Genomic DNA, 18518 nt, shown 5'->3' with positions numbered 1-18518 from the left:
TCATGACCTCACCTCCCTAAGTCTCTGGTTCTTAATAACATGGGGTTAGTAACAGCTAAATTATAGATGTATCACATTAAGCCAAACAACGTATGAAAATGTTTAACACAGTTCCTGGCATGTAAATAAGAGTGCTTAGTAAATGTTAGCAGCTATTGTCCACTTTAAATTTGTTTCTCCATAGAGCGCTGAGCCCTAACAAACACTATGCAGGCTCCCTTTGAGGCAGGTAAGGGATAGGTAGCTTTACTCCACTTTTATAACAAATACAATATGGAAATGCAGCCGCGACAGGCCTGCCGCAGGCTGCACTGCCACTGTGCATCCCTGGGAGAAAGGGAGGGCAGGGAAGCCACTTTTCTAAGTGATGACCACAAGTCCTTTAACAGGGCTTAGAATTGATTGTGTTGTCTTGCTTTCTGAAGTAATTACTTGGAACTAGCAGAGTTCACCCATTCGCATGGCCTTCGAATACTCTGAACATCCATTTATGTGACCTCTAAACAGTCAATCAGTTTTAATGTAATCATTTTCATGACTTTCTTATTCAGGGTACAACAACATTTTCCCCAACTGTATGCTCTATGATATGCTCCCAAGAGGCAAAAAATCCCTAAAACAGTTTGTTATTTAAAATAAAACCTACAGCTAAGGAGCACACCCAGGTTTCACTACTATACGAGTTTAACCACAGATTGGTCACTTCCCTTTATTTCAGCAACAACAGAGGAAGAAAAAACAAAAGCAGTAACATTGGGCTTCGCAAGAAGATGCGATGTCCTAAACGCCTGTGATGAGAACGGGGAGGAGGAGATGTCCAGTGGAAGCCTGGGGCACAGACCACCATGTGTGCCAGGCACCTCTTGGCCAAGGGGTTTCCAGCAGCTGGATTTCATTTTGAGAGTTCCCGTCACACCAGGATCAGGCGCAGGAGATCACTGCCATCTGACTGTGGTTCTGCTGCCATGCTCCTGCTCTCCTAAGGAATGCAGCTCTCTGCGGGTGGCTGCTACCTCTTACGCTTCCTGGGTCCCCCCACCGGCCCCCGACAAGGCATGGCGTGGTGATAGGCACTGGAGGTTCCTACTGCATACTCAGGGGTTGACTCCCACCAGGGCATTTTCACACCCCCTTCCCCTATAGCAATACGGTTTTCTTCTCAACTTGGAGTTCCATGAGCCTTTCTAATTCAGGTTCCTAGGGGTAAATATGGTCCATGCAACACTCTCTAGCCCATTTCCTGTGAAATGACTCTAGTATAGTTACTTCTAGCCTAAGAGGGATGTGGTTTAATGGCTAGGCAAAATAGATTGTCTGAGCCATTTAGTAAAATAATGTATACACAGTGCCAACCCCAGAATCTGGCACAAAGGAAATACTGAATAGAGGCTAGCTTCTTTTCTTCCTTCTACTGTGCAATTTTAGGGGCAGTATGAAGGGTTTCTTGATATCCAGGGTGATCAAATAATTCATTCTCCAAGTGAGGACCCTTTTGAAAGCGGAGGGGATAACGTTAATGATGATTCTGGGACAAAAGAAGAAAACGGGGCTGATGTGGGCAAACCCTCTGTGCCCCTCCTCTTCTGTCCTCTCCCGTAGTCTTTTCACTCAGCCTCTGAGCTTCATCCTTTCAGTTGGAGGCTCAGATTCATATTAAAATAAAAATGCCTCAGAAGATACAACACTGAAATCTGTTTCCCAACCATTTACGCTGTAGTATCAATGAATCTTACCATTACTGGATTTGATAAGAGTTTCCATGGTGAGAATGCAGGTCATGGGGCAAGAGGGGATGTCCTAAAAGAAGAAGGATGACCCCCAAAATGGGAATGGCTGGGGAGAAAGTGACAAACTTCAGTCACATTGTAATTCTGAAAAGGGTCCGTTCTGGATTTGACAGTGACCAATTTTAAATGCCAGACTGAAGAGAGAAAAAGATCTTAACAACCATCTGGTTTAAGTTCTTGCTTCCGGTTAAAGAAGCAGAGGCATGGAGAGGGGGCGTCATGGCAGCGTCGCCCCTCTGGTTCCTGATAAAGCCTGGCCTGATTCCAGTTAGGTGGACTCATCTTGCCAAACACTGCCTTACTTCTTCACCGCTCCACGTCTCTAACCAAAGAGAACGCTTGGCTTTCCATTTTTCAGAAAATTAATTAAGTGTACCTGATTATGGATACTAAAAAAATGTTAACACATGGTCCTTGTACTTGATGTGCTTGAAATTTAGCTGCTCACTCATTAGCAGGTAGGAAGAGGATTTATCTTCTTTGGTCAAGAATCTTTCTCTGGAACACCTCAGAGGGAAAAGTAAAATATTTCCTTGATTTCAGGATAACAAAAAACTCTCCACACCACACACTGATTAGCAGCCACTGGGTTTTGTCTGAGGAAGAGCACGCTGCCCATCAATTGTTCCCATGCTGCATGCATGCTAGAGTAGTATTTGATCTAAAAACTTTCATTTTTCTCAATCATTGCCAATGACACTGATTCTATTAAACCTTCAGAAAAAAGAAAAGAAACATCCTGCAGGCTCCTATTTCTTCCCTGGATGACTGGATGAGGACGGATTTCTGAGTCTTTTTAGCCCTTTAGACTGTAGGGCCAATGCCTGTTTGGATTACACACACACACACACACACACACACACACACACACACAGAGAGAGAGAGGGAGAGAGAGAGAGAGAGAGAGAGAGAGAGAGATGAGGGTGGGGGTGGGAAGGCAGGCCATGTGGTAGACCACTCTGCAAGGAGGTAAAACGCTCTAGGCAACGAGATTGTTTATAGGATAAAGCCTCTGCTGCACTCTCCTGCTTCCTAATTGTGCAGATAACAAATGATAATAATATTCTCCCACCACTAAGGGTCTCACTGCTAGTTCTAAATTATATTCGATAACAAGAAGATCAATAGCTCAGGCAAGTCTAAACAGTGGTTACCCCAAACACCTTTCCAACATGCGCTGGAACGCTTTCGATGTTAGTGAGAGGAAGTCTTAGCTCCCTGAATATAACTGTCACAGGCTAATATTAAAGTCGGTTTGATTCCCTGAGCACATTCCAAAGGAAATGGACTTTGGAAAAGGACTTGGCCCATGTGACTGACTACTGGGTAGCTCAGAGAGGGCAGTCTAGGATCCAAATTTGCTACGAAAAGCTCACCCCACAGATATTCCACATACTGTGTCCATCTCCTTGCAGTTTCAGAAACCATTTGGGAGAAGTTCTCCATCCTTTCTTTTTGGGATGATAAAGAATTTTTTTGTCACATAAATAATTAAACTGCTGTTCATCCAATATATTTATAAGCTTTTAATTTCCAAGGTGGTAGGTTTCCCAAACATTCAACATTATGACAGGAGGTGAAAAAATGCCCCGAAGATTTCATTACTAGTCAATCTTATACACCGACCTATGTGTTAAACAGCTGTCATTAGAAGATGAATTCCAAGTAGTTGATATAAACCATAGAATCACTATCTGTCAAAATGAGTCGTAAACTTGGTCAACTCAATGAAACAATCTGCTAATCCAAGAATAATTCAGGTAGGAACAGATGTCTTAGTGTTACGTGGCACAGTCATGATCCTGTCTATGCAGTGAGGCCAAATTTTAAGACTGAAGAGGGTTAAGCACGGGTGCCAGGAGTCAACGTTTCACCACCGAGTCCACCACCATTCCTTACAACCTAGGATTCTCAGCAGAAAACTGCAACGAAGGTACCAAATACCTTTCTACAATCTAATTACCTCTTACAATAGCATTTCCCAAACGTTCCTGAAGATGATAATCGCCTGGGACATTGGCAAAAACATGGATTCTTGGAACCAAGCCATGCCCCTCAGCTCAGGCTTTCCAGGCGAAAGGCCTGGTCATCTATAGGGCAGTGTTCCCTGGGATTCTTATCCTCCAGGAAGCCTGGGAAACAACATAGCAAAGGACAACTGTTGAAGGGACTACCAGTGTCCGCCAAGTCCATCCTCTCCTTCCTCAGGGCCAACACTGGAGCAGAGCTCATGGTGAAACCACATTTGCCCCTTGCCACGTGACTAAAGGCTTCCTAAAGAAATACAAGCGGAAGTGACCTGTGCTGCTTAAGGGCCAGAGCTTTTAACAGAGCAGATATGAGTCCTCCATACTTTCTTTCCTCTCCTTTTGAATGGATGCAGGTGACAAAAAAAGTAACAAAATAAAACAAACACACAAAATAACCAAAGAGATGGCAGAGCCACAAGATGGAGAAGCCTAGATCCCTGTATCACCACATGGAGGAAAGCCACCTACCAATATCCATAAGGGTTCTGTGTTTAAAGGTCCTAATATATTTTTGGGTCTACAAAAATACTGACAGTTAAACCTCTCCTAACACCTAGAGATTAAAAAACACATACAAGGAAAATACAGGTGAAATAGTAACAATTCTGCCTACATCGGTGCTGTCTCTGCCTCACACTTCAAGGGACTACCCTAAACAGCTACAAGAAAAATGCACCAGGAGGATCAAAGTGAGTATGTTTTAGAATTTCATTTCAGAAAATGAGAAGTTGGTGAACTGCTGTAGAGAAGTCAGGCAGACAAAACCAGTGAAGCACTGAAACCCACATGTACACTTTCTTGATGAGAACACCTTTTTGAGCAAACCACTTGGTAAAACTGACCCATTTGAGAGAGGAATATACTTCCCGACAAGAGTATCTGACATTTCATCCTCAGTGATGAACAATTCTCAAATTTCATTTACTCAGAGGGAAAACAACTTGTATGGTGCAACTCAGCAGACGACGACACAGAAGTTAATTTCTGTCTTCTTTTTCTCAACCTTTTCTCCCTTCCTTTTGTTAGCAGGTTTCAAAATGCTGACCCAGTAGCTGAGGCTTATCTCCATCCCCTTGGACTGCTTCTCCAACCTACCAGCAGCATCAAATGACAGGCAGGCCTGTGCAGAAGGGCACAGAAGTCTGCCCTGGAAATGTCTTGCAGAGATCTGTGCCCACTGGTCAAGGAAAAGAGGGAGACCCTGCACCAGGTTCCTGGGTAAGTAATGAGCCAGCAAGTGGCATTTAAGTCCTCTTGGTACCCAGGTAGCATTGCCGTCGTTTAAAATGCTTTCCAAGTATTCATGAAAATAAGCACATGCCCACATTTAGCAGAGTATACGAAATATCAAAGGGATGTGCTATGAAAGACAGAGAACTGGTATTCAATACATTTAACCAATTCACTTCTTCATCTCCCTTGGTTGGGATTTCATATCTTTGCTGTAAAAACATGCTCTTAGGCTTTTAGCATTTTGGTACGGGAACAAAGAAAAATTAATAGTCGGAATGGAGGCAAAGGTGAGGCTGAATGTGAGATCCCTACCTATAAATATGAATGCAACCCCTAACAAATTCGTAGGCAGACTGAAAATCATGTGGGCGAACTGGTTCTTGAGAACTATTTGTAAAACTCCTCTGGTGGACCCAAAGACTTAATACCCACCCCCCAAACCTCTTCTCTTCCCATTAAGTTGAACTCCAGAAAGTTTGGGTGAATTTTCACATCATTCATTCTCAACCGCAACGAGAAATACAGAAGGTGTGTCAAAAAAAATCTGTCCCTGGAAGATCTGCCCTAAAATCTATTCTCTGGAGCACCCTCCCACGACCCAGTTTTGTGACATCAATGCCAGGGCATATCTGGGTGTTAAATGCTCTGGAAAACTCCCGGGTGAGAAATTCAGGCCATGCAATTAGGACACTTCCAGGTTACCTCTAGCTTAAACACTCTGACTGGTTTTATCTTACTAATCTTCATCACATCCCTGTTCCAGGCTAAGCTTTCCCTCAGCCCTGCTGCTTCTTTAGAGAAGCAATGGATAGATTTTGCACAGAATAAAAAAAAAATTCTGAATTTCCAGCCATCAAGGCTAACTTCTTGCCTCTCAGCAGCTTTTAAAATATTGATGGCTTTTTCCTCATAACAGACAAGCCGAGTGGAGTCTGGAGGGCCTGCTCTTCACTGTGACTAGAAATGAATTCTATGGAACTTACCACATTTTTCAAGAGAAAGCACACTCGGGAGAAGGGGTGGTGGCAGAGAGCAACATCTGACCATCTTCCTTTCCAGCCCAGACCCGTTTGATTCAGGCTCTACACAGACTGTACCAAACCTGCGGGCCTTCTCTGCTCGCAGGTGTGACATCTACTTCCGGCACTTGTGGTCAGGTAGCAATAGCAAGGATGGCCCGGGCTCAAGGAACAACAGAGTGTCTGCCTAGAGGGCTCAAGATTTGTTTGAAAGTTATTAGCTCCATGTTCAAGAGGGGGGAAAAGCAGGCCCAAGAGATAACCAGCAACTGAATCGGGGAGTAGAAGATAACATTGCAGAAACAGGGTGATGCATCTCATATTGTCTTCTTAACTGAATGGCTTCTAACGAGTCTCCAATTAAAGATGTTGGTCCCAGAGATCACGGTCTTGGGTTCTAATAAACTGTCCATTTCTTCCTTGACAATCTCTTACCACTAGAGAACAGTCATACAATTGTATACCACCCTCCTCTCAGGTCCTACCAACCCCTCCTCCTAAGGCATCCATGGTTACCTGGTAAGTCAACTACTCTTGGTCTATACAAGGCCAGGACTGCCCTGCAATAAAATCCATTGTTTTATGTTTTCCCTATTAACTGGAAAGCTCATGTTCTACTTACAGTTTGAAGACAGACTGTGATTTAATGGGCAATCCTTTACATACAAGATTTTGAGTCGTGGGTCTTCCTCAAAACATCACTAACAGTCTATAGATTGCCAGAAACATCTTTGTAAACAAGAATAATTATCCCCAGAGACTACCTAGTGTATGAAGAAAATCTACAACGCTTTTCCTTCGAATGAGCTTTGTATAGAACGTAGGTCTGAATCAAACCACTTGATCATGCCCTTCTGGGTCTCCTTCAATAGCTGGCTGTCAAAGTAGGATGCTAAGAAAGGGACACTGGTCTAGATTGCTTCTTGAAACCCACATTCTGTAACTGTGGCTATGTTCTGACTGCTTTCAGAACAAAAGAAAACTGTAAGCATCAATATCCTTATTTTTAAGAGGTCTACCTATGTTCAGATGAGTACATGAAAGTGTAGTCTAAACAAGTTTACCGACAAACAAAAAATTCCAAATATTAAACAGAAAAAGATGTTGGCAACAGATTAAGTATTCTGCCTCCCAGGGCTTGCTCTAAGCTTCCAGACTCCTAGGAGGTCTGACCATCACCGCCCATGTTTTCCCTTCAGAAGATAACAAAATAGAACTACCCAATTTGGGAAAGGGCTTGCTGAATGCAGTTTTTATCAGTCACTGCATTCAGCTCCCATGTTAAGGACAGCAGAATAATTGTTTTTGAGATTGTACACTGCCACACGGAACAGAATAAGCTGGAACACCAGGAGACAATGGACTGATTACACAGCTATCCTTTTAAACATTTCATTCGTCTTAGAACAGCAGATAAAACAACTATTTGATGTGTACCAGTGGGTTCCAGATTAATCCTGCAGTGTTAAAAACCGTGGAACCACAGATCAGCTGATTCCAATTTAAAGCAATAAATCACTGGTGAATGTCGACATAGTTATATGGGGTCTGGTTACCAGGTGACAGTTATTGTAAGTTTTAATCCAACTTCTCTATTGAAAAATACACTATGTTGCAACTGCCTTGAAGCTGCCACGAAAAATACATTTTTAAAGGAGTAATAAACAAGTATCAAGAAATAGCCTTCATAAAACTGTCAGTATCAAAACGCTACAGAAGAGTCCTCATAAAGAAATGAAGTTAGCAGTAAATATATACTAGCACACTAAGCATGAGGAGACAGAACAGATTTTGCATACATGCCCCCAAAATGAGATCCCCATTTGGGAACAAAGATGGAAGAGTTTCTCCCTCCTCCCTCTGCCACTGACTGTGTAAGTCAAACAGAAGTGAGATTCTGTTCAGCGGATCAGGCAGGGGAGCCCAAAGGACAGCCTGTGTTACTTCCGTGTTGGATTGTTTAACAGAAAAGTGGCTCACTGAGATAGCCCATAAATGCTGCTGCTGCTCTCACTGGAGGTATGAGGCAATCGGGACACTCAACTGTATTCTGGAGAGTACAGAAAATGATTTTTGTTCTCTTTCTCCCCTGTGACATTTAATAAGGGGCCATCTGCTACCCTAGTATCTGTTTATTTTATGGGAACTGAAACTTGAGATGCAACTGGATGCTACTTAAGCCACAAAACCTTTTTTACCCATATGAATGGACAGGAGAGGAAGGAGTGAGCATCACAATGGGAGGCTCCTGGATGCACCAGTTCCCTGGTATCACGGACCGGAGTGCAGAGTCACAAGAGGGCGGCTTTAGTCCCAAGTGCCCCAGCTGAAGCAAGTCACTGACCACCTTCAACCAGAGATTTCTTTTCCATGTAAAATGAAGAAAATGAAGATGCTCATCCCTACCCTGCCTATTGACTCAACCAACACAGACAATGAATGCAAGAACAACGGGAACCCTCTCTTTTTTTTTTTTGAGACAGAGTCTTGCTCTGTCGCCCAGGCTGGAATGCAGTGGTGTGATCTCAGCTCACTGCAACCTCTGCCTCCCGGGTTCAAGTGATTCTCCTGCCTCAGACCCATGAGCAGCTGGGATTACAAGTGCATGCGCCACCATGCCTGGCTAATTTTTGTATTTTTAGTAGAGACGGGGTTTCATCATGTTGGTCTGGCTGGTCTTGAACTCCTGACCTCGTGATCTGCCTGCCTCGGCCTCCCAAAGTGCTGGGATTACAGGTATGAGCCACCGCGCCCAGTTCTGGTTTTTTTTTTTTTTTAAAGAGAGGGTCTTGCTCTGTTGCCAGGCTGGAGTGTAGTATAACCACAAACTCCTGGGCCCATGCCATCCTCCCTCCTCAGCCTCCTGCGTAGCTGGGACCACAGGCATGAACAATCATGTCTGGTTAATTTTGTTATTTTTTTTTTTGCAGAGCTGGGGGTCTCGCTATATTGCCCAGGCTGCTCTTGCCAACTCCTGGGCTTAAGTGATCCTCCAGCCTTGGTCTCCCAAAGTGCTGGGATTACAGGTGTGAGTCACCATGTCTGGCCTCAAAACACCCTGTTAATAGATGAATTCTATGCCAACGTAAGCTATTATTGAACAGGTATCTATGTTCTTTAGTGTAAAAACCCAATCCACCACAGCAGGAGCTAAGCTGCCTGCAGCAAGTTACTCCCCATCTTCATTTTCTTCCTCGAGAAAGACGCTGACGCTGCTCACGTGCTTCCCAGGGTTACTGTGGGACGACTGGTCTAAATGACTCCAAATTACATATTCAGGGATTTATATGATAATACAGCTGCTAGCCAATAAAAATAGCCTAATTATGAATTCAAACTATATGCAAATGCAAAGGATAAAGTAATTCTCAAGGGACCAGTTTCTTTTTTTTCTCCCCCGCCCGAGGTGCTCTTTCACCACGGACGTGGACAAAAGAGGTTTAAATGAATACTTTGTTTTGCCATGTTCAAAAAAGAGTATTAATATTTTGTGACTGCATCTGTGAATGAAGACACTCAAAAAGCCATGTTTCCAACTTAGGTTAATAATAAGGCTATTTGTCCACCCACTCTTTGGCACTGCTGCAATATTCCTGGCCTCAAGTGGGAGGCCATGTGGAACAAGGCCTCAGAAAACAAAGGACACACAGCCTCCCTGCGCCAGTTCCTATAAAACACCACCAGGCGGGCCACAGCCTCAACTGTCTGAGTGGCTGCAACTCTCCTTTTCCCTTCTCCAGCAAGTGTACGGTTTGTGACGTCACGGTCTGCCAAAAGAGCTTGGGTCACGGTACCTAAGTTATGGCAAAATAATCTTCCTTCTAATTCCAATCAGATGCCAGTCAAAACTCTCAACACAACTGTTTCCTTGTCCTGTTTTCCTTAGTGACACTGCCTTAGCGACATTGCTCTCCACAAGAAGCACTGCTATCCGCCTGGATGGATGTGGAAGGTTTGTGTCTACGATTAGGAACTAGCAAGGGATGAAAGAAACGGTACCTAAGCCTGGCTTCAAGGACCTCATGACCTCATGTAGCAAAAGCAGAAGTCAGGGAATACCTCATTTTACTCACTGCCTTTCAGAACAACCCACTGCACACTAACCCTCCTCTTGGTGGCTGCTGTGTTTCTGTTCTCCTTGGCGCAGAAAAATGAGCCAAATAGCAGTTAACACTCTCAGACAGCACTTGGAGGATAGTCTCGCAAGAGGACAGTAAAAGTGCCAAGTGTGACATTACTCTGTTGTAACAGAAGGAGAAATATTATCACACCTAGAGGTGTGATAGGAGTTTAAGTTCATGGTGAATGCTGACGATGAGTATCATAGATTTCTATAGCTTCCAAAAGGGCATTCAAAAGCTCCTTCTCAACCATAGAGGGAAAGACATTACTGTCTCCGGCTACACTGAGATGGGACGAGTGCCACAGGATGCTTAAAAGCTGCCTGTTAAAAATTCAAATTCAGAGCAGAAGCCACTGAGATGAAGCTCCCCTCCACTCCTTCCTGAGTTCCAACAAAGACTCATCGGGATTTTTGTAACCCAGATGGTACTATAAAATATGAGAGATTATTGCTTCCTGTGAAACAGCAAATAAAAATTGAGTTGAACTTCATAATGTTAAGTGCTACTATGAGCATTCGCAAGCAATGTCACTTTCTTTCAGATTCAGAAACTGCTATCTAACTCAATTTCTATTAAAATTTACCATTATATTCACAGTAAAACAGCCTCATATATTAACATGTCACTGATCTTTGCTGATAATAACCAAAGCGGGGAGGGCTAGCAAGAGCGCAGTTGAAGGCTGCGGGCCATTTTCCCTTTGTGCAGCTTGCTTTGCCTTTCCTCCTACCCTTCAGTGGTCAATGTGTGGACCCTGAATGTTCAGGACAGCTTTGCAGGGAAAGGACTTACTGGTTCTAGGGGACTGTATGAATGCAAAGGTGTACACATGTTCGTTACTGGGCAAAGACCAGTTTTTTTCATTTCAAAATTTTGAATTTTCTCATTTTTCATTTTAAAATGAAAACTCAATTTAAAAAGTAAAAATAGGCTGGGTGTGGTGGCTCACACCTGTAATCCCAGCACTTTGGGAAGCTGAGGCAGGTGGATCACGAGGTCAAGAGATCGAGATCATCCTGGCCAAGATGGTGAAACCCCGTCTCTACTAAAAATACAAAAATTAGCTGGGCGTGGTGGTGTGTGCCTGTAGTCCCAGCTACTCAGGAGGCTGAGGCAGGAGAATCGCTTGAATTTGGGAGGCGGAGGTTGCAGTGAGCTGAGATCATGCCACTACACTCCAGCCTGGCGACAGAGTGAGACTCTGTCACAAAAAATATATATAAAATAAAAAATTTTTAAAAAGTAAAAATACTGTGAAAAATTCTAAAACATGAAATGCACCAAAATGAGAGTTTCAACACTGTAAGTCTTGTCCTTGAACAACCAAATTCCTAGCAATGTGACCACTATTTAAACTAAATCTCAGTTGTCTCATCAGAAAATGAAGATGACTAGACCTCTCCAGCCTCTTTCCCAGGTTATATTGAGAACCAATACTTCATAAATCTATAAACACGAAGCATCATATGGGCACATTTTAGAATTTCTTGGAAAAGCTATTTTACTTACAAAATACCACAACCATGCATAAGATCAAACAGTGTCTTCAAAGATCACATGCTTTTGGTTAAACCTGCATTATTATGTTCTCACTACAAAACCTATATTGGCCCCTCAATGGGTACTATCCTTCTGCTGTGCACCTGCCCCCTAGGTGGGTTTAAGTCTCTTCCTCCTTCCCACACAATGGAGTCCTCAGGTGGAACGAACAGGAATGCTGGCTCGAGAGCCCCAGCCACAGACGGAGCAGGGAGGGCATCAGCAGGAACACAGAACTTACCCATAATTCAATTACATCTCGTTGTACAGAACCTTCTTTGGCTAACACAGTTTGTGGTGAAATTTTCTTCTGTACTCATTTAAATGTAATTTCTGCACTTGTCATGGTGAAACGCTGGAGTTATTCTCTACACATTCACAGAAATGTGTGATTTCTTACAGGCTCCCAGTTCAATGATTTTGAGACTGCTATTGATGGGCAAGGTGGTTAATTTCACTCTTTCTCCTCTTGCATTTGGCATCTAGGGGTTTTCCAACCAGGAAGCAATGACAGCCCTGGAGAAGCTTGGTCCAGATACTCACGGCGCCTGAGAAAACCCAGCTCTCCAAAGGAAGGACTATGATGACACTCCATGGAGTCACCGGAAGCCCCATGCGAGGCTGAAGATCTGGGGTGTTTGGGTTCAGGGCTGTGAACTACCATGACTAATTCTTACTAAATGACCTGGAGTAGTTGTTGGAAACAATGTTAAGAAAAAAAGTCATGAAAATCTTTACATGAAAAATGTGAAAATTCACAGACACTGCCAAAGTGAGTGGAGAATGTAATGACAGCAACACCAAATGAAATTTACCAGAGCGCTCTCGCAATGTCCAGCTTGGTCCTTCTCAACCCCGGCTGCACATTAGAATCACCTCAATACCTTCAGGTGCCACCTGGGACCCAGCAGGGGAATTAAATACAAATTCCTGAGGGTGGGGTGGGGTCGGGACACTGGTATTTCTCTGTTTCAGTTCCTCTAGGTGATTCTAATGCACGCAAGGGGTTAAAACACAGCATCCCATTTGAGTCCCATGTGAACTCGGTGAAAAGAGCTCTGTGAGGGTGGGCAACTCACCCAGGTCACACAGGAGATGAATACTGTCCAGATCAGATCTCCACGTCCCTCACTGCTTTCCAAAATAGCAAGGCTGGCTTGTTATTGTCATGAGGCTGCCATGGGGACAGCTGTTATGGGGAGGTGAAGGAGCAGGGTGTCTGACTTCCCAGGAAACCCAGCTCTTGCACAATCAAGTCCTTCCATGTTAGCAGCTGATGCTGTGGTCTCCCCTCTATCGGTCAGTCCAGGGTGGCAGGGCTGGGCAGCACTGTGGTGGCACACGGTGCCATGAGACTACTCAGCATGGGAAAAATGGCTTCCTGGGAGTCAAAACAGCTGGTGCCCTTGAATGTCACTAGAATAAAGGAGGTCACGCCCTTGGTTCCTCCAACTAACCACCCACAGCACTGCCTCCCTCCAGCCTTGCTGGGATCAAGGGGATGCTCACTCGGGAGGCCGAGTTTCCTCTGCGCCTCTTCAAGTATTTTGGGGCTGTGCTGAAAAAGCCCCATCTCAACCATGACTGAACACAAGCACCCTCCTCAGTAGGCATGAATCTTACAAGATCCCAGCCTGCTGGGGTACACAGCCGAGCAGGTGCGACAGCTGGCTCCTTAAACCTGATGAGTGCGCTCACGAAGGGGCTGAACATGGAGAAGAGCAGGTGACACTCCCTCGATACTAATTGGCTATTCTGGGAAAACAGCAATAACCCATAAAACGACACTGACTTGTCAGGAAAATTCCCTGGGTTGCCAGGTTCCTAAGAAGTAGAGTCGACACAGGGCGGGGGCCTCTGCATGAGAGGGCAGGGAGGGCGGAGAACAGGCTTGGGATAAACAGCATGAGCATGCGCACGACCCCTCCCTCCTCCTTCACTGGGGATCCGTTTCTCCACACTCAGATTTTGGATCATCGCTTTGTTCAGAAATCTGAACACCAATGAGATAACCATTACATAACTATTTTTCACTTATGAAGAAGTCCAGTCTGCTGACTGGGAATAAGCCTCATCTTCTGCAGGGAGGAGGCCAGGGCATGTAACATCCTGGGGAGGCCACAGTTAAATGAAACCCAAGGGCAGGCCAAGGGGTGCCCCAGGCTCCAACCTCCCCTGCTACTCAGTGACTTCAGATTTCAAGGTGGTGTCCCTGTTGAATGCCTCCTTGATGGGTCACTTTCCCCGAGACCACAAGGTTGGTAGCTGACGCCCCACAGCACGTCCTGGTCCAGAGGTCTCCTCCCCACTGCAACACCAGGAGACACCTCTCCGTTTCATTGCCTGGGGTACCTCCCACATGATAAAGGAAGGGTACATGTGTGATGGAGCCCCTTATAAACACCAGGACAGCACCATCAGCTTCAACTGGCTGAGATCAACAGAGCATGGCCCCTTCCCACACTTCTACTCCTGCCCCCTTACTCTCCAAGCCCCATAGCTGGAGAGAACCATCTAAGTAGGAAGCCTGTCTCTAAAGCTGAAAAGGGACAGAACTAGATGAACATGAGTGTCCATTGTTATAGGCACTGAGCCAGGTGCCTTTCAATACATCAGGCCCCATTTACAGATGAGAAAACAGAGATCACCAGCAGCTTGCCCAACCTCAGGGAACTGGAATTTAAATCCCAATTTACTTCTAAGTTTTCTGTACACATGGCCAGGACGTCCATGGAGGTCAGCAGCATTAAATACATTGATGCTGCTGTGCAACTGTAACCACTGTCCATCTCCAGAACTCTCACATCTCCCCACACTAAACCTCCATATCCCCCTTACACTTTTAATGCCTGTTCCCTCCCGCTCCAGCCCCTGGCAACCACCAACCTATTTTCTGTCTTTCTGAATTTGACTGCTCCAGGTAACTCATAAGTGGAATCATTTCAATGGCTTTTTTTTTTTTTTTTTTTTTTTTTTTTTTTTTTTTAAAGAAAAGAGATACAAAACCCAGCGACTGAGAGTCAGAATTTAGTTTTGAGCTTTCTCCTTTTTTGTACGCTTTCAGTATTTCAGGGAGATTTTCGAGGACAGAAGCTCTCCTTAGCACTTTCAGGGTACAGCCTACTTTGTGAATTTTTTTTTAAAAGAACAATTCCTTTGAGAATCCTTCCTACTGGGAGTTACTGCTGTGATTAAACAGCCATTTCTTGAACCATGTACCATGCTTGGTTGTGGGAATACAAAGACAGCCAAAGGAAAATCTCTGCCTTTAGTGTTCATTTTTTTCAAAGAGAAAAGGGCAGTTCTTGTTTGCAAACTGAGACACAGAGAAGAAAGAGGAGATAAATCTAGCTAAGTAGGGAGTAGTACTGAAACATCCTGCAAACAATTTAATTTTCCCATTACTTTTAGCCTAAGATATTCTTTATCATCGGGCCAAAATTTCATCAATATCTAATCTGGTGTTCATTCCCAAGACTGCCAGTAGATGCGTACTGCATGGGCATGTATGGATTGCCTACTGTGTACACACTGTAAATTTCTAAGAGCAAGTAAATGAGACATGAATCCCGTCCTCAAGTGATTTGATTTATAAGTGGTTGAAGGAGATAAGACATGTGCATAAGTAAGTTAATACAAGGTAGAAAGTGAAGGCTTGAATCAGGTGCACATAAATCTTTACAGGAGTTTGCAGAAAGAAGATAATTTCCAACTTGTAAGTGTGTTAAAAATGTGCAGGAAATGGAGAACCTGAACAAAGACAAGCTGTCGACAAAAAGAGATGGAAGTACAGAAATTCCAGTTAACAAATCTGTAGGAACGGAAATGAAGGTAACGAAGGGAATGAGAGGAGAAAGAACAGAATGGTTTACGGAAGACCTGGAAAGCACGGCCAAGGAATCTGGACTGTATCTGAGTCAACGTGTGCCACTAAAGGTTTGCATGCTATCGCTGGTGCTGGAATTCCTCTGGATAAATAGAAGGCACTGTGAGAAAAGAACCAGGGGACAGGAAGTATAATTAAGAGTTGCAGACTTCTGCCTCTGGCCTAGATGGACAGCCCTCTTGCCTGAAAATAGCTCATGGCCTGAAAGAGTTTCCAGGCCACAGCACAGGGAGCTGGACGCCAGGCAGGACCCAGTATACTCCCTGAGCTGAGAGTACGGGGGCCATTAGAATTCACCGGAAAGAGCAGCAAAGAGGAAGGAGCTGCACAGACAGAGTAATAAGAAGAGGCAAAAGGGAAGAACAGGTGGGGGGAAAAAAAACCTCAGTGAGATTAGAGACCTAAACCAAACTTTATCAATGATTATATTATATGTTAATTATCTAAACACTCCGATTAAAAGGTAGAGCTTGTCCGAGTGGATTCAAAAAAATTAAGATCCAACTACCTGCTGTGTACAATAAATGCACTTTAAATAGAAAGATACATATACGTGAAGAGAGAAAATGTAAAAATATTTATTATTTAACAGGAGTCCAAGAGATCTGCAGAGGTCCCTCTTGAGTATCCAGTGATGATCAATACACATGAGTGAAGAAACTACCAGACAAAGAGCCCTCAAAAAAGATGAAAGGCTTGGAATAGTGCCTGTCCTTATCAGCCAGACCGAAAATACTCACAATTCACGGTCTTGGGTACAGGACTAGGAGAGGCCTCACTTTAGAAGTAGAAAATAATCATACAGATGCTAGAATTAGCAGACAAGGACTCAAAAAGGTTATTTATCTCTGTATTTGGTATGTTCTACAAGACAAGCAGAGACTTGGAAGATCTAAGAAAGATCCGAAATGGACTTCTAGAGATTAAAAACTACAATGTCTGAGATGAAGAAAACACCGGATGGGATTAACAGCAGATTAAACACTGAAGAAAAGATGAGTGAACTGTGTTTCAAAATGGAATAGAGAAACAGAGACTTTAAAAAAGGAAGAAAAAAACACATTAGTGAGCCGTAAGGCAACTTCAAATGGCCAAATATACAAGTAATCTGAGTCTGCAAGGATAGTAGAGAGAAAGGGGACATTAAAAATATCTGACAAAAGAAACGGATGAAAGTTTTCCAAATCTGATGAAAACTGCAAGCTCACATGTCCAAAAATCTCAATGAATTCCAAATACAAGAAATATGAAGAAAACCAAACCAAGGCACATCATAATCAAATTACTCAAACCCAGTCACATAAAGAGAAAATGTTAAAAGCAGACTGAGGAAAAAAAAAACAGAAGGAGAAGGATGACATCTGAAACAATACAAGTGAGAAGACAGTGAAGCAATGTGTTTAACATACTGAAAGAAAAGAAAAACCCTGTCCACCTAGAAATCTATAGCCAGTAAAAATATACTTCAGTCTGGGCGTGGTGACTCACACCTGTAATCCCGGCACTTAGGGAGGCCGAGGCGGGCAGATCACCTGAGGTTGGGAGTTCGATACCACCCTGACTAACATGGAGAAAACCCGTCTACTAAAAATACACAATTAGCCGGGTGTGGTGGCACATGCCTGTAATCCCAGCTACTTGGGAGGCTGAGGCAGGAGAATCGCTTGAACCCGGGAGGTGGAGGTTGCAGTGAGCTGAGATTGTGCCACTGCACTCCAACCTGGGCAGTAAGAGCGAAGCTCAGTCTCAAAAATATATATATATCTAGATCTAGATACATACTTCAAAAAAGGGGCAAAACACAAAAGGTGAAAGACACACAAAAGGTGAAAGACACACAAAAGGTGAAAGGATTTACCACCAGGCTGCCCAAGAAATAGTAAAAGAAGTCCTTCAGGCAGAAGGAAAATGATACCAGAAGGAAATATGGATCTATACAAAGGAACAGAGCACGGAAGTAGTAACTACGAGCATAAACAGGCGAGATAGTTTTCTTATGATTGAAATATCTACAAAAGAAATTTGGCCAATTAAACAAAATTGTAACAAGGTATTGTGGACGTATTTTAACATGTAAAAGCAAAATGTAAAACAGCAACAGCATAAAGTCTGCGAAGGGAGAAATGTAAGTAGATTCTCATGCTATACAGGAAGTTGCATACTATCGCTTGAATGATAAAGACGTGTAACAAATACTCTAAAACAACAAAAAAGAGCTATAACTAATAAGCCAACAAAGGAGGTAAAATGAAAAAGTAATTCAAAGTAATAAGAAGAGGCAAAAGGTAAGAACAGGTGTGTGTGGGGGGGAAAAAACCTCAGTGAGATTAGAGACCTAAACCAAACTTTATCAACAATTACATTACATGTTAATTATCTAAACACTCCAATTAAAAGGTAGAGCTTGTCTGAGTGGATTCAAAAAAATTATGATCCAACTACCTGCTGTGTACAATAAATGCACTTTAAATAGACAGATACATACACGTGAAGAGAGAGAATGTAAAAATATATATTATTTAACAGGAATCAAAGAAAGCTGAAGTGGCTATACTAATATAATAATTTCAAATCAAAGGATAATCCCAGAAATAAAGGTCATTTCAAAACCACCAAGGAGTCAATTCACAAAGAGAACACAAAAATTCTAAACGTCTATTCATCAAAAAAACAGAACTTCAAAATACATAAGGCAAAAATACAACTCAAAGGAGAAATACACAAATACACAAGAGATTTCAATAGCCTTTCTCAATAATTGATAGAACAAGTATTAATATCCAGAAAATCAGTAAAGATATTGAAGATTTGCAGAATGTTATTTGATCAAACTCACTTTTGTAGAACACTCAGTCCAAGAACAATAGGATACCTGTTCTTTTGAGATGCATGTGGACTGT

General features: G+C 43.2%; 1 protein-coding gene across 25 annotated transcripts in view; it reads right to left on the bottom strand.

Annotated features, from left to right (window-relative positions):
- CELF2 (CUGBP Elav-like family member 2) overlaps positions 1–18518 on the bottom strand; it is an 868560-nt gene that overhangs the window by 131148 nt on the left and 718894 nt on the right. For 2 of the 25 annotated variants that reach the window (XM_063611060.1, XM_063611062.1), the window contains exon 1: positions 6034–6131. The exons of 21 other annotated variants lie outside the window; for them this stretch is intronic. In XM_063611060.1, coding sequence (XP_063467130.1) covers positions 6034–6097 — 64 coding nt within the window. In that variant the 5' untranslated portion in view covers positions 6098–6131. Of the gene's footprint in view, positions 1–6033; positions 6132–18518 lie in introns of those variants that run through there. 2 more of the 25 variants (XM_063611061.1, XM_063611057.1) reach the window with 2 other exon arrangements.

The sequence above is a fragment of the Symphalangus syndactylus genome, chromosome 10, assembly GCF_028878055.3.
Source record: "Symphalangus syndactylus isolate Jambi chromosome 10, NHGRI_mSymSyn1-v2.1_pri, whole genome shotgun sequence".
In the NCBI taxonomy this organism is placed as follows: domain Eukaryota; kingdom Metazoa; phylum Chordata; class Mammalia; order Primates; family Hylobatidae; genus Symphalangus; species Symphalangus syndactylus.
The sequence above is the reverse complement of the archived record's forward strand: the minus strand, read 5'-3'. Positions and strand labels throughout refer to the sequence as shown.